Below are 16,643 nucleotides of genomic sequence, written 5' to 3'. Positions count from 1 at the left end.
GGCTTAAGAGCACTACAGCTGTTGACGTCGACAGGGTTCCGACATTAGCCAGAGCACCACAAAGACCAACGGCAGCTCTGGGTGACTTGCTCCTGATTGCTTTTTTCTGGGTGCACATCTTAGTCTCAGCCTTAACCATTTCACTCTGAATGAAGGCAGAGGAAGTAAGAACTTGAAGAAATTCAAGTAAGGAAAATGAGAGCCTGCCCCCTCTCCCAAAGCCTGGAGCAGTGGGCTACTCCCTTCCTTTCTGCTTTTCCTGTGACTCTGGGTCTGCTAAGTTGTGAGGGCACTTACCAAGTAGGAGGTGAAATCTAAGCACACTAGCTGTAGGAAGCAGGGAGTGCTTAAGAACAGTTGAGAAATAACGCCAAAGCAGGTGAGTGATCAGAAGACTAGATCTGAATGAGAGTGGGTTCTTTTCACAATTCCCCCACCACTACTTTCTGAAGGTTGGGGGTTTGCCAGAGGTTCTTGAGCCTCATCTCCATGGTGGCCTGGAAAGCTTGCTCTAAGAGGTCAGGAAGTATGTGGTCAGGAAGTGTGATCAGGAACTGGTTCTTTCAGAGACTTAGAGTTCACATCCAGGCAAGGGCATCCTCTCTAACGTAGTCATCTTAGGAGACTGCAACACATATTTCCATGAGGTTGGCCGTTTTTCAGGCACATTTGTCATGTTCATTTAGAATTGCCCTTCAGAACTGTATGTGACTTGTTTTTTTGGAGTCACCATAGTGATAGCAAGTATTCATTTTTTTCAGAGTAGTTTTGATCTTTCGTACAACCAGAAATCATTCAGTATGCAACTGGTGAGTAATGTGTGTGTTGAGGTTGTAAATTTGATCTGGAGACAGTTTCCATGACAAAGTTCAAAAATGCTTTGAGTGAAAGCAACATTCATACATTCAACAAATAAATAATGTCAAGCACCCACTCTGATGGGCATCGCTCTGGGCACTGGGGATACAGCAAGACTGACATTTTAGCTGGGGGAGACGAGTTGACAAATTAATAGTAAGTAATAAATAACCAAAAATAATAAGTTGCCAAATTAATACAACTTCTGGAAAGATGCTCTGAAGAAGAATGGAGGATGTGGGACGAGTGGAGGTGGGCTGGTTCAGAGGGTGAGTAAGGCTTCTGGAAAAGGGACATTTAGGCAGAGACCTGAGAGGCATGAGCTGCAAAGCCATGTCAGGATGTGTTCTGGGCAGTGGCAGCAGTAAATGACAAGCTTGGCGGGCGTCAGGAACATCAGAGGAGCAGTGTGGAGGGAGTGGGGGAAAGGGAGGGGTTGGGGAGGAAGTGAAATTGGAGGTGCAGGCCCTGATTCAAGCAGCTGGGGTGCGAGCCTCGCTGGAGGCAGTGTTTGGCCTTCTACTGACTAATTTTTGTTACGACTTAAGGCACATGTTAATGAGCAAGTGTTGTGATAGGTGAGGCTGCAGAATAAATACATATCTTTGAATCTGCTGGTGAGGGGTTAAGACACTGCAGGCAGGTCAAAAGAGTAAGGGACACTTATTTTCAATTTATTCTTTAGTAGCATTTGAATTTTTATTATATGCATGTAGTTTTTAGAAGACTTTATTAATATTCCATATATGTGTGTGTAAGATTTGGTTTTTACAGAAAGAGTATAGCTGTTGATGAAAACGCAAAGGGGTCTTTAAATCAGTACTTCCTCTGAGATAATTGTTAAATGACTAGAGAGGCTGCTTGGCATTTAGATTTCTATGAAATCCAAGCATTGACACTTGAGTGCTTTTCATAAGTGAAATAATGTGCTCTGTTTTCATAGATAACATTTCATTTTTCCTTTTCAAATTACGTCTTTTGCTCCTTTCCCCAGGCAACAGAAACAGACATCAAAATCAGTGTGTGCACCCGGGCCTACCATCTGCTTGTGGAAAAACTGAGCTTTAATCCAAATGACATCATCTTTGATCCCAATATCCTCACCATTGGTACTGGGATGGAAGAACACAACTTGTATGCTGTTAATTTTATCTATGCAACAAAAACCATTAAAGTAAGTTTGTGTATTTTCTCTCTTCTACCCAAGACATGGCTCAAGTTTTATCAAATCGGTCCAGTGACTGGTGAGAGCTAGTGTATGTATTTATTGGCTGGGAATGTTGACATTCTTGTTCTTAGTAAATTGTTTTTTTGAAATTTAGGGGCCTTTATTATTTTTCTTTTATATAATATTATTCTAAATTGTGAAGTGTGACACACACTGGAGAATACATACAACATAAATGTATAATATAATAAATAATAATGAAACATGTAATAGTTTTCATTAGGTTTTGAAATAGAGCATGACCAGTGCTCCCATATGTCCCTCCTTTTCTAATTATACTTCACCCTGAATTTTATGAAGTAGCCACCATCCTGAGTTTTATGATCCTACTCTGTTGCTTTTCTTCATAATTTTATCACTTACAGATGTACATTCGATTTGCATTATCCATGGATTGTGTATTTGCAAAATCACCTACTCATTAAGATTTATTTGTGACCCCCGAAATCAATACTCATGTGCTTTTGCAGGCATTTATGGATATACCCATGCATAGAGTGATAAAAAATTTGAGTGGGCTGACACACATGTTCCCAGGGGAGGTTGAACATGGTGACGATCTATTCGTTATTTCAGCTCTCATTCTATAAACCAGTGTCTTTTTCGCGATCTATTTAATGCCATGTTTTTCACATTTTTGGTGGTGATTTTGCTTTTTGAAATGGGCCCCACACATAGCGCTAGTGCTGTCTAGTGTTCCTAAGCTCAGGGAAGGCTATGATGTGCCGTACAGAGAAAATGTGGTAGTAGAGAAGCTTTGTTCAGGCATGAGTTATAGTGCTGTTGGCTGTGATTTCAGTGTTCATGAATCAGCAATCAGCAATATATATTAGATAAGGTGTCTTTGAGCAAACACACATAAAACTAGGTTATGTATTGATTGGTTGGTGAAAATGCTGTGACCAGAGGCTCACAGGAGCGCAACCCTGTATTTCACCTAGGAGCAGTGTTTCAGAATTACCCAGTTCAGTGTTTGCAGTGACTTTAGAATATAACTACCACAAAATAATAAGAATCAACTGAATATCTAAATGATATAGTTTAGCTTTGCCTGTTTTTAAGCTTAATATGAATAAAATCGTAAGATTTTTAGATCTTTTTTCCTTATGCAACCTCATTTTAAAGATTCATATGTGTTCCTATAGCTGTCATTTGTTATTAATGTATGATATTTCATTGTATAACTATGCCACAATTAAGTGTGCTACTGTTGGTGAACATTGGCTTGTTCCAGCTTTTGGGCTTTATGAATAATGTCGCTATGAATGTTCTTGTGTATGTATCTTTGGTATACATGCCTGAGTTTCTCTGTGGCATATACCCAGAAGTGGAATGGTTGGGTCATAGCAGTACAAATGACAAGCTGTCTCCTTAAGTGCTTGAGCCAGTTTATACTTGACCCGACAGTAAGCGAGAGTTCCTGGTTGTTCCACATGCCTCCGATGCTCGATGTCACAGGTGTGTGGGAACCTCAATTTCCTTCTGCCCTTTTATAACTGGTCAGGTTTATAGTGAACTAGGAAGTTTGTTCATTTAGTTTCTGGAGGCCTTCTAGTAGCTTGTGCTTTCAATGAATAAGGAACTTCTCACTACCTTTCTGTGTGTGTGTTTTTGCACACATCTGCATGCACTGTTCCTAGCTCTTTATTTCTCTGCCATTTCTCCAGCAAACATCTTATGGAACACTCACTTTGTGTTAGGCCCTATTGTGGTCACTGTAGAGGTATACAGAGATAAAGCAGAATTTTGTATTTTACCTTAGGGAGACTAGAGTCTGGTAGGAAAAACTATTTATGAAACAGTGCCTCCGTGACAGCATAACATGGCAAGCTTTGATCTACGTCTAGTAACAAGAACTCTGAATTACTTTAAGCCTTATATGTTTTTTACTTTCCACTCCTATATAAAGCTTAAGAGTTGTGATTTCTGCTTCTGGCAGAATAGGGGAATTTTTTCACATTTAAAATTTTTTGACAGGAAACATTACCTGGAGCCAGAATAAGTGGAGGTCTTTCCAACTTGTCTTTCTCCTTTCGAGGAATGGAAGCCATTCGAGAAGCAATGCATGGAGTCTTCCTTTACCATGCGATCAAGGTACTGTAGAAGACCTGTCTGCCAGGCGGAAATCAGCTTTTACTGAGGCCAGGGGTTTGCAAACTGTGGCCCACGGGCTACCTCTGGCCTGCTGTCAGATTCTGCCAGTGAGGTTTTATTGAGACAGAGCCATACCCCTTCACTTATGCCTTGTCTGTGGCTGCTTTCCTGCTACAACAGCACAGCTCAGTAGTTGTGACCGACTGTGGCCTAAAATATTTTCTGTCTGGCTCTTTACAGAAGAAATTTGCTGATCCCTGATTTAGGGTATCACTGGAAATCCTCACTTTTCTTTTTTATTTCCCTTAGTTTGGTATGGACATGGGGATAGTGAATGCTGGAAACCTCCCTGTGTATGATGACATCCAGAAGGAACTTCTCAAGCTCTGTGAAGATCTGATCTGGAATAAAGACCCTGAGGCCACTGAAAAGCTCTTACGTTATGCCCAGGTAGCGAGAAAAGTGTTCTAATGGATAGCTTTTTCTTATCTTTGAATTTATTAGTCACTTACAATTAGACCTTTATCGTAGAATTCAAGCAAGTATTTAATTATGTCTTTAGATCACTGAAAATTCCTACACAGTTCCAGAGGAAGGAAAAACAGAACATATCTAGACTGCTTCAGTAATCTGAATTTAGGTTTCTTTAAATTTATTTTTAAAATGTAAAATTTATTTTTCTTATACCAAAGTGCCATATAATAATTTTAGAAGATGTAAAAAATACAGATAAGCAAAAGGAGAAAATAAAAATTACTCATAATTCCACCACCCAAAAGTGAACCACTGTTGAGATTTTGTTATAATCTTCTGGTCATGTAGGGTTTTTTCCTTTTTGTAAAGTGTATATGCAAAATATATATGTATATGGAACTATAGATGCTTTTTTGGTGACATCTTTGTTTAACAGTGTACCGGGAACATCTTTCCATTTTATTTGGTATTTTTGTACCTCATCATTTAAAGTGGCTGTTTTGGGTTTTCTGTGTGGCTGCGTTACTATTGCCTGCTCCCCACTGTTATAGTTAAGGTTTGCATGCCTGTTTATGTTAGGATCTGGTCCATCTGTGTCAAGGTTCTGCAGTTCAGGTTGAGGTCTGTACACATTTGATATATAAGAACGAGAATAGTGATAGCTAATTAAAAAACCAGCTCCTCACTTCTGGCTTATATGTTGGGCACAGTCCTAGGCATATCAAGTATCTATCATGTATGCTGCTGCTTAGAATTCAGCTGAAGGGAAGATGAGATCTTTACCCCCAAAAGCTTGCATTTTAATCTGTATGAGAGAGTGGTAGCACAGGGGGACATTTTCCCCACAAAGCGTGCTGGGCGAGCGGTGGGACGCTTTTGTGTATATTGCTAACTTTGCTTATGTTTTCCAGGTTAGCACCTGAACTTAACTCTGACAGAACTGTTAACTTTTTCTACTAATTAATAAGAAATAAACTATTATAGAAGAAGGAGAATTCAGGACTAACTGCATCCTTGATTTATCAGCCTTCCTGGTGGCAAGTCCTAGATTCTGACACTGCTTGTGGGAGCCTTAGGCTCAGTACAGCTGACTGGAGTGCAGACCCCACGCCAGCACACATATGACCCTTCTCTCAGTTCCTTAAAACAGTTCTGATTTCTCATATGAACCCAGGACAGAATGTTTCAGGTTCTGGTTGTTGCAAAAAAAAATCGAGTTCTGCTTTCCAGCTCATTATAGAAGAAATAATCCCTAGATTTTTTTTTTTTTTTTCCTATTTCCAAGACTATTTCTGCCTACATAAACAAAGTGCTTAGCCCTTCCTTATTCTTTGACTATCAAGATACAAGCATTCAAAACCGTTCAGTTTCCAGTCATAGCCTATCTTCCAGCTAGTAGGGGGTCCTTCACTAATGGCTGACTAAAATAAGGTTCTTTTGAAGGCCGAAGAGACATCCTAGCTTCTATAATCATAGAGTGTACTGCAGAGTTTTTAATTAACTCATGAAACGACATGCCATTTCATCTTTTCCCACTTGTTCAGAGGAGGCAGCTCTTACTCAGGAAATTGGGGACTCCTTATTTGTAAGACCATTCCCGTTTAAAGTTTTGTTGGCATTGTATTTTATGTCAGGCATTCTTTTTGGTCCATCTTCACTTTTAGCATTTATGCACAACTTTTTTGTTTCTGTATATCATGCTGAGCTGCTAAGAGGTTTTGCCCTTGGAGGCAAAACCTTGGAGGCACAGCCGAAGTGAGGGAAATCTTCATAGCAATTCCAGGAGCTTAACAATCCATTGTGTGAGAAATTGCCTCCTAATGTAAGCACTAGAACTTTGTATAAGCCATTGACCCTCTGTCAAGTAGGCTAACTCCACATTCCAGGTGACTTCTGTTGCCATTTAGGGAATTAACCAAACCAGGGACACTTTGATAACTCCCAGGAGTTGCCAGTTCTGTAGCAATTTCTCGGGATACACTGAGTCCGATGGAGCATAAAAAGCAGGAATATTATGAGGCAGATAGGGTCCAAGAATTTTTTTTCTTAGAAAAGAATGATTATCTCTTTTTGTTAATAAATGGTGAAGCCTGCACCCAAGTTCCTGTCTGGTACATCATTGAAAATGGTGGGAAAACTTCTACTTCTTTCAAAGGCTCTCTAATGCCACCTTTGGGGAGTAATGAGCTTTTTTCAAAAAATAATTCTCCTAATTTAGTAGACTGACCTGTGATGAATAAATTATTTTTGGTAGTAAAAAGTTTCAGGCTTCATGGTAGCGTATAGTTTACATGGAGCTTATTTATTAAATCATACCCTGATGGAGGTCATGCCTCCTCCACTGGACTGGAAAGATCACTGCTCTGGAGAGGATGGCTTTTGAATGACCTTGGATCTTGAGAATATTGTTGATACTTTTCTGGGAAAGTTCCTCCAGCCTCCAGGTTGTCCCTCGATCTGGCCCTGATCCTTCTCCTTGCCTTTTGAGTGCACGTCCTCCTTTGGCTTTCTCTGGAGTAGCTGACTCCGCTTGATGCTGGTGCAGTGGTAACCCACATCCCCATGGAGCCCTTGTGAGGCACAAGCTACTGTAGAGCAGGAGGAGGTAGTTTTTCTCATTAGCTTTATACTCGTACATGTGCAGATATGAAGAGTTGGCCAGAGGGACTTGACCATTGCTTGTCACTTAACTTGATAGCTGTCTATTTAATGAGCTTCCGCAGCGTGCCTGGGGTCTGGTCTACCTTGGTCTGTGAAAACTGCAGCATCTTATGTCATGGAGACTCCTGATTCAATACCTGATTAGAAGGCAAGGTGGGCTCACTGTACCCTCTGTACTTCTGAAAAAACTGCTTTTAAATGGTACTGTTTCGTATTAAGTATTGGTCTTCTGAGCCGGGTTCGTCAGGTTGGGAGTTCTGCCATAGACAGGGGCAGTGTTCATTCATTGCAGCCTCCAGAACTTAAGAGAAATCTTTACTAACCTTTGTGTCTTCATTTGCCTCTGTCCATAATCACATATTTATTGACCCCTCCCTGCCCCATATGTGTGGCACACTGTGGCATTTTTCTGATGGAAGGAACACATCATTTCCTTTTTTCAGTAGTGTTTGGAATACTCTGCCCTGTTTTTACTCATGAAACTCCATCCCCCAGGCAGGAATTGTTTGATTGTGTGGCTAATAGAACAAATGGTGTTTACAAGTATCAAATGATGGGCATGTGAGCATTAGAAGGACTTTTTCTTTTTTAATTACCATCTTGTTTGGGTTTTTTGATACACGAGAGAGCTCTTGTGCTGTCATTTTTCCAGTTACCCTAAATCTTGGAGTTTTCCCCAGTTCCTTCCTTCTCTCTTTCTTACTCGTTGGTTACTTAATACCCTTATGCTTATGCTCTTCTTCCGTCTTGTTACCACCACTGAGTCTAGGCCTTCCTCATGGACTATTAAAACATTCTTCCCTTTGTGGGGTTTCCTTAAAAATGCTCCTTTGAGTGTTCCTCTGCAGCTTCAGAACTTTGAGTGATAGCCCCTCCCCTCTGTCCACACAGTTGCCTGCAAGGTTAACTCCAACTCCAAGGCGTGAATTTCTGGCCCTCTGTGTCTTGGCCTCTTCCTGTCCCGCACAAACATTGCTCCAGCAGAATCAGTCTTTGTTTAGCGTTTATTCATTCAGCTAACATTTCCTGAATTCCCGCTTTGTGCTGTGCACTTCACTGAATGTGGAGGATCTAACTAGAAAGAGAGATGTGCCCTGTCCTCTCAGAGCCACCATCCAGTGAAACATGCAGAAATATGTGGAGGTGGTTGTCATCCAGTGTGGCAAGCACAGGATGCTGGAAGATTGCCGCGGGGGACTCTGACCCCAGAGGTGGAGGTGGTCAGGGAAAGCTTCCCAAAGGAAGTGATGGGTCAGGTGAGACCTGGAAGAGGACTGGGACTTAGCCAGGCCAAGGTTTGGGGATAGAATGTGGTGCTGGTGGTCATGCCAGGGCAAGGGTGTTTGCATTGAGCCAGGGCCTTGCACAGTTGTGGTAGGTGCTAGATGAATGTGTGTCAGGTAAATGAATGCGAAGGCTGGGAGGTGAAGAGATGATGGAGAATGTGAGGAACGGGAATGGTCCAGATGGCTGAAGCTTGCCAGGAATGGTGGAAGACAAAGCTGTAGGAGAAAACCAGGTCAGGTCAGTGCGTGGCCTGCTGGAGAGTCAGTCCTGTGTCCAAGAGCAGTGGTGTTGCTTTGCCCCCCACATATATGTCATCCCTCTTCCCCTGGGTGACAGCCACAAAGGATTACTCAAAGCCCATCTCTTCTGAGCAGTGAGAAGCCCTGAAGCAGTTAACTTCCCCGGATCCCTCAAGCGCGAGTCATCCCTTTCATTTGGGAAATTAACCCCGATTTGGGGTTCTCTTCCTGCATTTATTCTCCAGCCCAGGAAGTTACAGGAAGAGACATAGGTGGGGCTATAGTTTAACAATATAGGCTGGTAACTCTCAGTGAAACAAGCCAGATGACATTCCAGCAAGGCAGTTAAGTGGTCCTATCAACAAAAGCTTGATCTTAGCAAACATGCCCTCTCCCTCCAGCAGTTTCCCAGTAACTCTGCATGTCAGTCAGTAACTAGTTTGGCTTTGAACCAGCAACCTTGCTGTGTTACAAATCTTTATCTTACACCAGAGACTTTATAGCCTGAGGAAAATTTCTTGTCCTTTGCAAGGTCAATATTTGAAACTGTGAGACTTTGGAAAACCAGGCCCTGTGAAGTACATTTGCTTTATGAATCCTCTACACAGTGGGGGAATTATAACGTTTTCCCACCGGGGAGTGGTTTGATCAGATTTGCATTTAGAAAGGTCCCTCTGGCTACAGCTTGGAAGGTGATCAGTGCCCACAGTGATTGTGAGCTGCAGAGACCATTAGATCTTGGACTGCGGAAGTGGAAGTTGGGGTGGCGAGAAGAACGTTGGGAGGCTTAATCATTAGGACAAGGGGACTGAGTGAACGTGAGCAATGCAGGAGATTGAGGAATGACACTGAGACATCTGGTTTGGGCAGCTGGTGCCACTAGTTGAAATGGAGAAAACACCAAAGTAATGAAGTTTACTGTTTGTGACACGACCATGGCTCTTTTCTCCCTCTGCTGGATGTCTCCTCTTAAGACTCCTAATAAAGCTAGGCAACCACGCTAGTTGTTGTGGCTCTTTTGCCTGCTGGTAATCCTGCACCGACTGGGCTGATGGTTGAGCTAGGGCTGGGTCTGGAGCTCCTAGACCCCTCAAGCCCATTCACAGACTGGGTCTCAAACCCTTCACACGCCAGGCTGGGTCACCAGACCCCTTCACGCAGGTCTATAAGCTAGGCAACCAGCCACATGGTCCTTGGAAGCTGCAGGTCTGGAAAAACATGGCCACGCAGGGTGGGTGCCCGAGGCAGAAAACACCAGCCAAAGTGGCGCCGTGTGGGTGCACTCACTCCACCCACACACATACAGTGTTTACGAAACTGCTCCTATCTGGCCCTGGGCGAGGGGAGCCTGACCAAATTGTTCCATTTTCCTAACACTCTGCTTCTGTGAAGCCTTTCTTCACCATCCCAGTTTAGCGTGACTGTCCCTTCCTTGATCCTCTATACCTAGTCCATATTGTCTACACATTTAGCCCTTGACATGTACTTTCTCGTGTGTACTTTTCTTTGTGTGTTTTGTGCCTCCCGATTATATGGCAAAGTCCTCGAGAGCACAGTCTGTGTCCTACACCTCGTAGTATGTCCACCTCCAGGGTGATTTCTGACTTAGCTTCATTACAGACTCTCAACAGTTGTTTGTGGGTAATGGTGATCTCTGCTGAGAGCTTTGAAAACTCATCAGATTTGGGTAGGGGTTCTCTTTCTGTCCTGGAAATATTTTGTCCCAAGTTATCTTTAGGAAAGATGGAAAGAAAAAAACGGAACCTCACTCTATCTCTCTTCTAAAAGTTCAAATCCTCAAAGATTTTCTCTCTTTCTCCTTCCTTCAAACGTTTATTGAGGTCTTAATTCATGCTGGACACTTTTCCAGGGGCTAAAAATGTGAAAGAAAAATAAAGCTGCTAAATAGTTCACTAAGTGGTTGTACGCATTTCTTGATCCTAATTTCAATTCAGACTCATGGCAAAGGAGGGAAGAAAGTCATTCAGACGGACGAGTGGAGGGATGGCTCCATCGAAGAACGCCTGGAGTACGCACTCGTGAAGGTGAGTCACGGGCGCCTGTGCCAGAGCCTGGTGGCCGTCGTGGCTGCTGCTGCTGTTGCTGTTGGTGGAGGGCGTGCCATGACCACTGATTCTCAGCCTGGGGAGGTTTTGCACCACCAGAGACATTTTTTGTCACATCTGTGCGTGGGAGGTGTTACTGGGATCTAGTGGCCAGGGACGCTGCCACACATCCTATGGCGCACTAGACAGCCCCGCAGAGTAACGACTTTTCCAGCCCCATGTCAGCGTGGCCGAGGCTGAAAACCCTGCCCTAGACCAAGTTGCCGTCAGTCAGTCCTGGCTTTTCTGCTGATAATGGGAATTCTGGGCAAGATAAATAATCTCTTGGCATCAGTTTTCTCACTTGTGAGTCGAGACTTTCAGAAATTTTTTGTTTTTTGTTTTTGGCTCTAGAATTTAGCTTTCAACTCTCGGACCTTTTGAGATTGACACATTTCAGTTTGTGGAACTAGTCAGCCACATCCAAGGATCCTCGACCCGGGTGACTCAGAGGAGTAGGGCTCATCAGGGAGGCCAGATAAATCCACAGAAGTTTGTGGATTTGAACTTGCCCTGAGGGCCCTGCCCAGTGTCATTCCTCCCCGAGCCCCTAACAGTACAGTGAGAAAACACACTGATTTCACCACAGATATTTCTTCATGTGTACTCTATTCCATCACTAGGACATAAAATTTATTTTATTGTGCATTTGAACTTTGCTTGTTAGTTCTCCTTTTCTCACTAATAGTTCACGCTTACTGAGGTACTTTTTAAAAAATCTTTTAAAATTGACAGATAAAATTATATGTGTTTACCATATACATCATATTTTTTGGAAATATATGAGGTATTCACTTTGTATCAGTAAAGCCAGCTAAGTTCTTTACATGGGTTCTCTCATTTAATCCTCAAAGTAAACATATGAGGTAGGTACTATTCTGATGTTCTAATTAAGGAAACTGAGGCTTACTGAATCGCCTGAATCAGTGCTAGGAACCAGATTTGAACCCATGCAGTCTGATTCCAGAACCTGTGCTCTTAAGCATTTCCACGATTTATTCTTTGTAGACTGTTTGGATGTAAGCAATTTTTATGTGCCTTTTTTCCTCTTTTTTTTTTATTGTAGGGCATTGAAAAATATATTGTTGAGGACACTGAGGAAGCCAGGTTAAACCAGGAAAAATATCCCCGACCTCTGAACATAATTGAAGGGCCCCTCATGAACGGCATGAAAGTTGTTGGTGATCTTTTTGGAGCTGGAAAAATGTTTCTACCACAGGTGGGCAAAAGATGGGGAGAAATTTTCACAGTTGAATCTTGGTCTTTTAATAAATAGTGAGTTTGGGTGCATTTCTCAGGTTTTAATTTGGATAAGAGATCGAGGACATTGTCTTGTCATCCTTCTCTAGATGTGCTTAGGAGTCAGGTCTGGAAAAATCTGTCTTTACAGTGGTGTGGAGGTTAGAGGTCATCTGGAAATCCTCAGTGTTGTAACCTTTATGTTCTCATTTTCTGTCTATCTCTTACCCCTATACTCTCTTTCCCCACAAAAGTAAGATAAAAACCAAGATAAATATAAAGTTCCTGATATGATTTGATTTGAACAGCAAGTGATCATCATTTTTTTTAAGGAAATTAAAGATCCATGAAGATGTATTTAAACTTTTGTCATCAGGTTATTTAAACCCTTTATACCACAATTTTCATCTTTAAAATGGGTCAAAGACCACATCCATATCTTAGGGTTGTAATTACTGAATGATTCACAAATGTTAAGCTGTTAGGACTTTATCTCAGCCAGTGTCCATCTTTAAGGGTGCATATTTTGAAAAAAATATTGCTATTTTAAGTAGTGGTACATTAAATGATATGTTTCAAGGAAAATTATTTTGATTTACAGCAGTGACCAAGCACATCAGTTAACAAACACTTGCTGAGCCGTAGTTGCTAGGGCCGTGAGCCGTACAAAAAATGAAAAGGCGCTCTTCTTGCTTAAGCGTAGGCTTCGTTTTAAGTGAGTTATAATGCTGGGGATTGAGAAGGCTGAGAATGAGCTCATTGAGGAGAAGCTTGGAACCTGAAGCATATGTGGAACTTGGAGAAGTGATAGAGGGCCTTCTAGATGGCCACAAATGACCAGCAGAAGTGCAGGGGACAGAAATCTCAACACTTGATCCAAAGTCTGTTTTCCTCCTGCTGCTCCTCATTGCTTGGCCCCCACAGGGAGCTTATTCCTTAGCCTGCCCACCTGTCAGAAGCAGACTCCAGCACAGCCGGCCCAAGGCCCAAGCACGCATTCTTAGTCTAGCTGATGTTTCACAAGTGGCCACCAGCAGCCATTCTGAGGTTTGGTCAGGGTGCCTGACTCTGCTTTTTCTCCAGGTTATAAAGTCAGCTCGGGTCATGAAGAAGGCTGTGGGCCACCTCATCCCTTTCATGGAAAAAGAAAGAGAAGAAACCAGAGTGCTTAATGGCGTAGTAGAAGAGGAGGCAAGTCATTTTGTCCCGGCCTGTGGGCCCTGGAAGGAGCTGGTCTGGGAGACTCTTGTTACAGTGGGGGTAGGGGAATAAGCAGTCAGGCTTGGCTGTGTTTTTCATTGAAGATAAAATAGGGAAATGATCTAACGTCTGTCCCTTCTTTTTAGCAAGTATCAGAATACCCTGGCATTTCCCTTTAAATGTGGCTTTATGAAGTTTTTAATATAGACATAATTTTTTAATCAAAACCCATGATTTCAGTCAGACAAAACCAGTTCATTCCTTCATTCCTTTGTTAACTGACCATCTACAAAGCTCCTGCCATGTGCCAAGTATTGTACTAGACACTGTAGCTACAAAGGTCTGTCTCTGCCCTTGAGCTAACTGAGTAGTGTTTCTTTTTGGAAAGCTCTTAACTATGTATTCTCTCTCTACTGCTCTTGTCCTTGGCACCACTTCTGGATTCAGTTTAATTCTTGTTGGCAGCACCACCAGAGTAAATCACTGGGAATTTTGCCTTGTTTGCATGTGACTCTGGGTCAGTTTTGACCCTAGGATTCTGAATTCTTAAGTTGATCTGAGTTTGTGAACGGCTCAGACAGACATGATTATTTCCCTCTCACTTTGCTTGTCTTTTTTCTTTTCTCTCTCTCTTTTTTTCATTGAGGGAGGGGATGCTGACAGTGCATAGGACAAGAGTGTTAAAGAAACAGAAAGATAATACAATGCCCTGTACCTGGGCTGTTGTGGTAGTTTTTCAGATTCTGCTGGAAAATTTACGGTTAACCAACTCCTCCCTCTCTCCCCTACCTGTCTCTTAACTGCTCACAATAAACTTTGGTCAGACAGGTTTTTTTGCAGTTAAGGATGTGGTCTTCAGCTGTGGGACTGTTTTGTGTTTGAATTTCAGCTATTCTTAGAGATGATGGAACCCATGATCTTGGTTGAAGCCCCTTGGGCTAACCAGCTGGGTGGTCCTCCTTGAACTGCTCAGGCTTACAGAGTTCTGCCTGAATAGCACATATAGGGTCCTGGGTCCATCTCTGAGGTTATCTTGATTGTATTAAATTGCTTTCTATGCTGACCTGTGTCTGGCTCTGGAGAACCAGGTGATTTGCTCTAAAGGACCCTGCCATAACTGCTTGACTTATTTTCCAGGACCCTTACCAAGGCACCATCGTGCTGGCCACCGTTAAAGGCGACGTGCATGACATAGGCAAGAACATAGTTGGGGTGGTCCTTGGCTGCAATAATTTCCGGTAAGTTAGGACCTCACCTCTTTCAACGCTTTTTCTATTTGAAGATGAAAGTGTTTTAACAGTAATTTTTTATTGGGTGGGAGGAGTGGGATATAGCAGTAGATATTAGAGGTTATTTTTTAATTCTTTTTATTTACTGTTTTCAATTTTCTACAGTGAACACAGCTTTTCAAATGAAGTAAGTTAGTAATTTTTATCTATTATGTGTTCAGTAAGGGCAAAAAGGATAGTAAAAGCTATTTAAGCAAAGTTGAAGCAACCAGGAGGCTTCTGGGCATAGACAGTGGGACCGAGGCTCTAATGGCCGGAACGTCGAGCTCCTTCCCACGGCCAGTGGTGTTCATCACATTTCCTTTCTTCTCTCAATAAACTGTCAGATTTTAGAGCCTGATCTTAAGAGACCTTGGGAAGGCTCTCTCTGTACAAGTTCTCTTGCTTTGCTTTAGAACAAAACCATGTTCTTGGTGATGATGAAGCTAGTTTTTGGAATATTGTATACAAGTAAAACCTGTTTCTGACATATCTCATAATAAAAAATAAAGTTATTTCCATGTGAGAGCTGATGATCTATAGTAAGTGTGTGTTGTGCTCAGATTTCAATATATTCTTTACAGTGAAAAGCCTAATGTAACTAATGCCTTCTCTGATCCATGTCCATGTTCAAGCAGTAATCCTTGTGAGTCATGGATTCTTTCCCATGTGCTGTTTTCTCTAGACAGAGAAGAGAGACTTGGCTGGAGCTATAGCTGTGCTCCTAAGAATTCTCTTTTCGGCTGTCAAGTAAAAGTCACCTCACTACTCTCAACATTGTTATCCATCTCTCCTTCAAGGCTGATTAAGTGCAGGCAAGAACCGTTCAGGAAGCTGCAGATGGAGGCGCGGTGTCAGGAGGGCCCCTTCTCCTTCCGTATTCACACGCACTTGCATTGGCCTGGTCACTCGCCGTCTAAAGGCTCAGCATTCTCTCCTGTCCTAGAAAGGAAGAGTGCTGTTTCTATCTATGTATTCTTTTTTTTTTTTTTTAAAGAAGACAAACATTAGAGATTGGTGGTTATAATGTGATTTTACATATATAGTAAATATTTGGATAAGGTGTTTACTTCCTATAATCTACAAGACATTTCTGCCGTTGTCTCACGTTCTCAAGCCTGATGTTGTTAGTTCCTATTTGCATTCATCACAATCAGTTAAAATTCAGTTCAGTTAATAAATGCTGATAGATCATCTGCTGCATACCAGGCATTGTACTAGAGACAACAAAACGATTTAGTTGACTTTTCTCCTTTCAAGAAGTTTACTTTTTACCAGGCTAAATTGCCAGCTACACATTGCATCATAATAACTGGACAAGAATCATTGAATAAGGTAACTTGTAGGTAGACTTTCTAAAAGTGATTCTTGAGATATCATTGTCATGTGTTTCATTATTACCTATTTTGACCAATGGATAATTTGCTGGGAAGATTATATTAAGAATGTTTTTTCCACCAGTAAAGACATTTCAAGAGGCCAGGGAGAACTGGCATTTCTCCAGGGTGCTACTGGAACTGAATGTCAGCAGTTGTGAAGGCTCTTATTAAACCTGAGGCTTTCCTGCAACACATCCAGTCCCTCTGTCTTGTGCATTGAAGGTTTGCTTATCTTTGCTAGTAAGTGTAACTGGAGAAACGTCTTCTTGATGAAACAATTTCTTTTTACAAATACACAAATGAGTTTAATTTTATGGTGTCAGCTAGCAGATAAGTACTCCTGGAGGTCCGCCTCACATGCTCATGTGAACTTTTGCCGAGGGTCAGTGCCAGGCTGCTATGCTTAGGTGAATCTCCCAGCTCGTGGCTGAGTCTAGCAAACCATCCAGTCTCAGATCCTTCTCTTTTCTGGATTTTTGTCATTGATACAGTCAATCTCATGAAATGATAACAGTGTGTTTGTTTTTTGTTTTTTGGGTTTTTTTGTGGGGAATAAAGAGAACTAAAAGTGATAGTTCTGTTTAGACAGAAAACACATTTTTTATGGGGAA

The 16,643-nt window shown here is 42.0% G+C and overlaps 1 protein-coding gene across 4 annotated transcripts in view; it reads left to right on the top strand.

The window, feature by feature from the left end:
- Positions 1 to 16,643, top strand: part of MTR (5-methyltetrahydrofolate-homocysteine methyltransferase) — a 95,880-nt gene that overhangs the window by 51,761 nt on the left and 27,476 nt on the right. For all 4 annotated transcript variants that reach the window (XM_063082704.1, XM_063082706.1, XM_063082705.1 and 1 more), the window contains 7 exons: positions 1,853 to 2,032; positions 4,064 to 4,180; positions 4,490 to 4,630; positions 10,797 to 10,886; positions 12,013 to 12,165; positions 13,269 to 13,376; positions 14,523 to 14,623. In XM_063082704.1, the coding sequence (XP_062938774.1) occupies positions 1,853 to 2,032; positions 4,064 to 4,180; positions 4,490 to 4,630; positions 10,797 to 10,886; positions 12,013 to 12,165; positions 13,269 to 13,376; positions 14,523 to 14,623 (890 nt within the window). The remainder of the gene's footprint in view (positions 1 to 1,852; positions 2,033 to 4,063; positions 4,181 to 4,489; positions 4,631 to 10,796; positions 10,887 to 12,012; positions 12,166 to 13,268; positions 13,377 to 14,522; positions 14,624 to 16,643) is intronic.

Source organism: Cynocephalus volans, chromosome 18 (assembly GCF_027409185.1).
Source record: "Cynocephalus volans isolate mCynVol1 chromosome 18, mCynVol1.pri, whole genome shotgun sequence".
NCBI lineage: Eukaryota > Metazoa > Chordata > Mammalia > Dermoptera > Cynocephalidae > Cynocephalus > Cynocephalus volans.
Note: the sequence above shows the minus strand (reverse complement) of the source record. Positions and strands in the feature narration are given on the sequence as shown.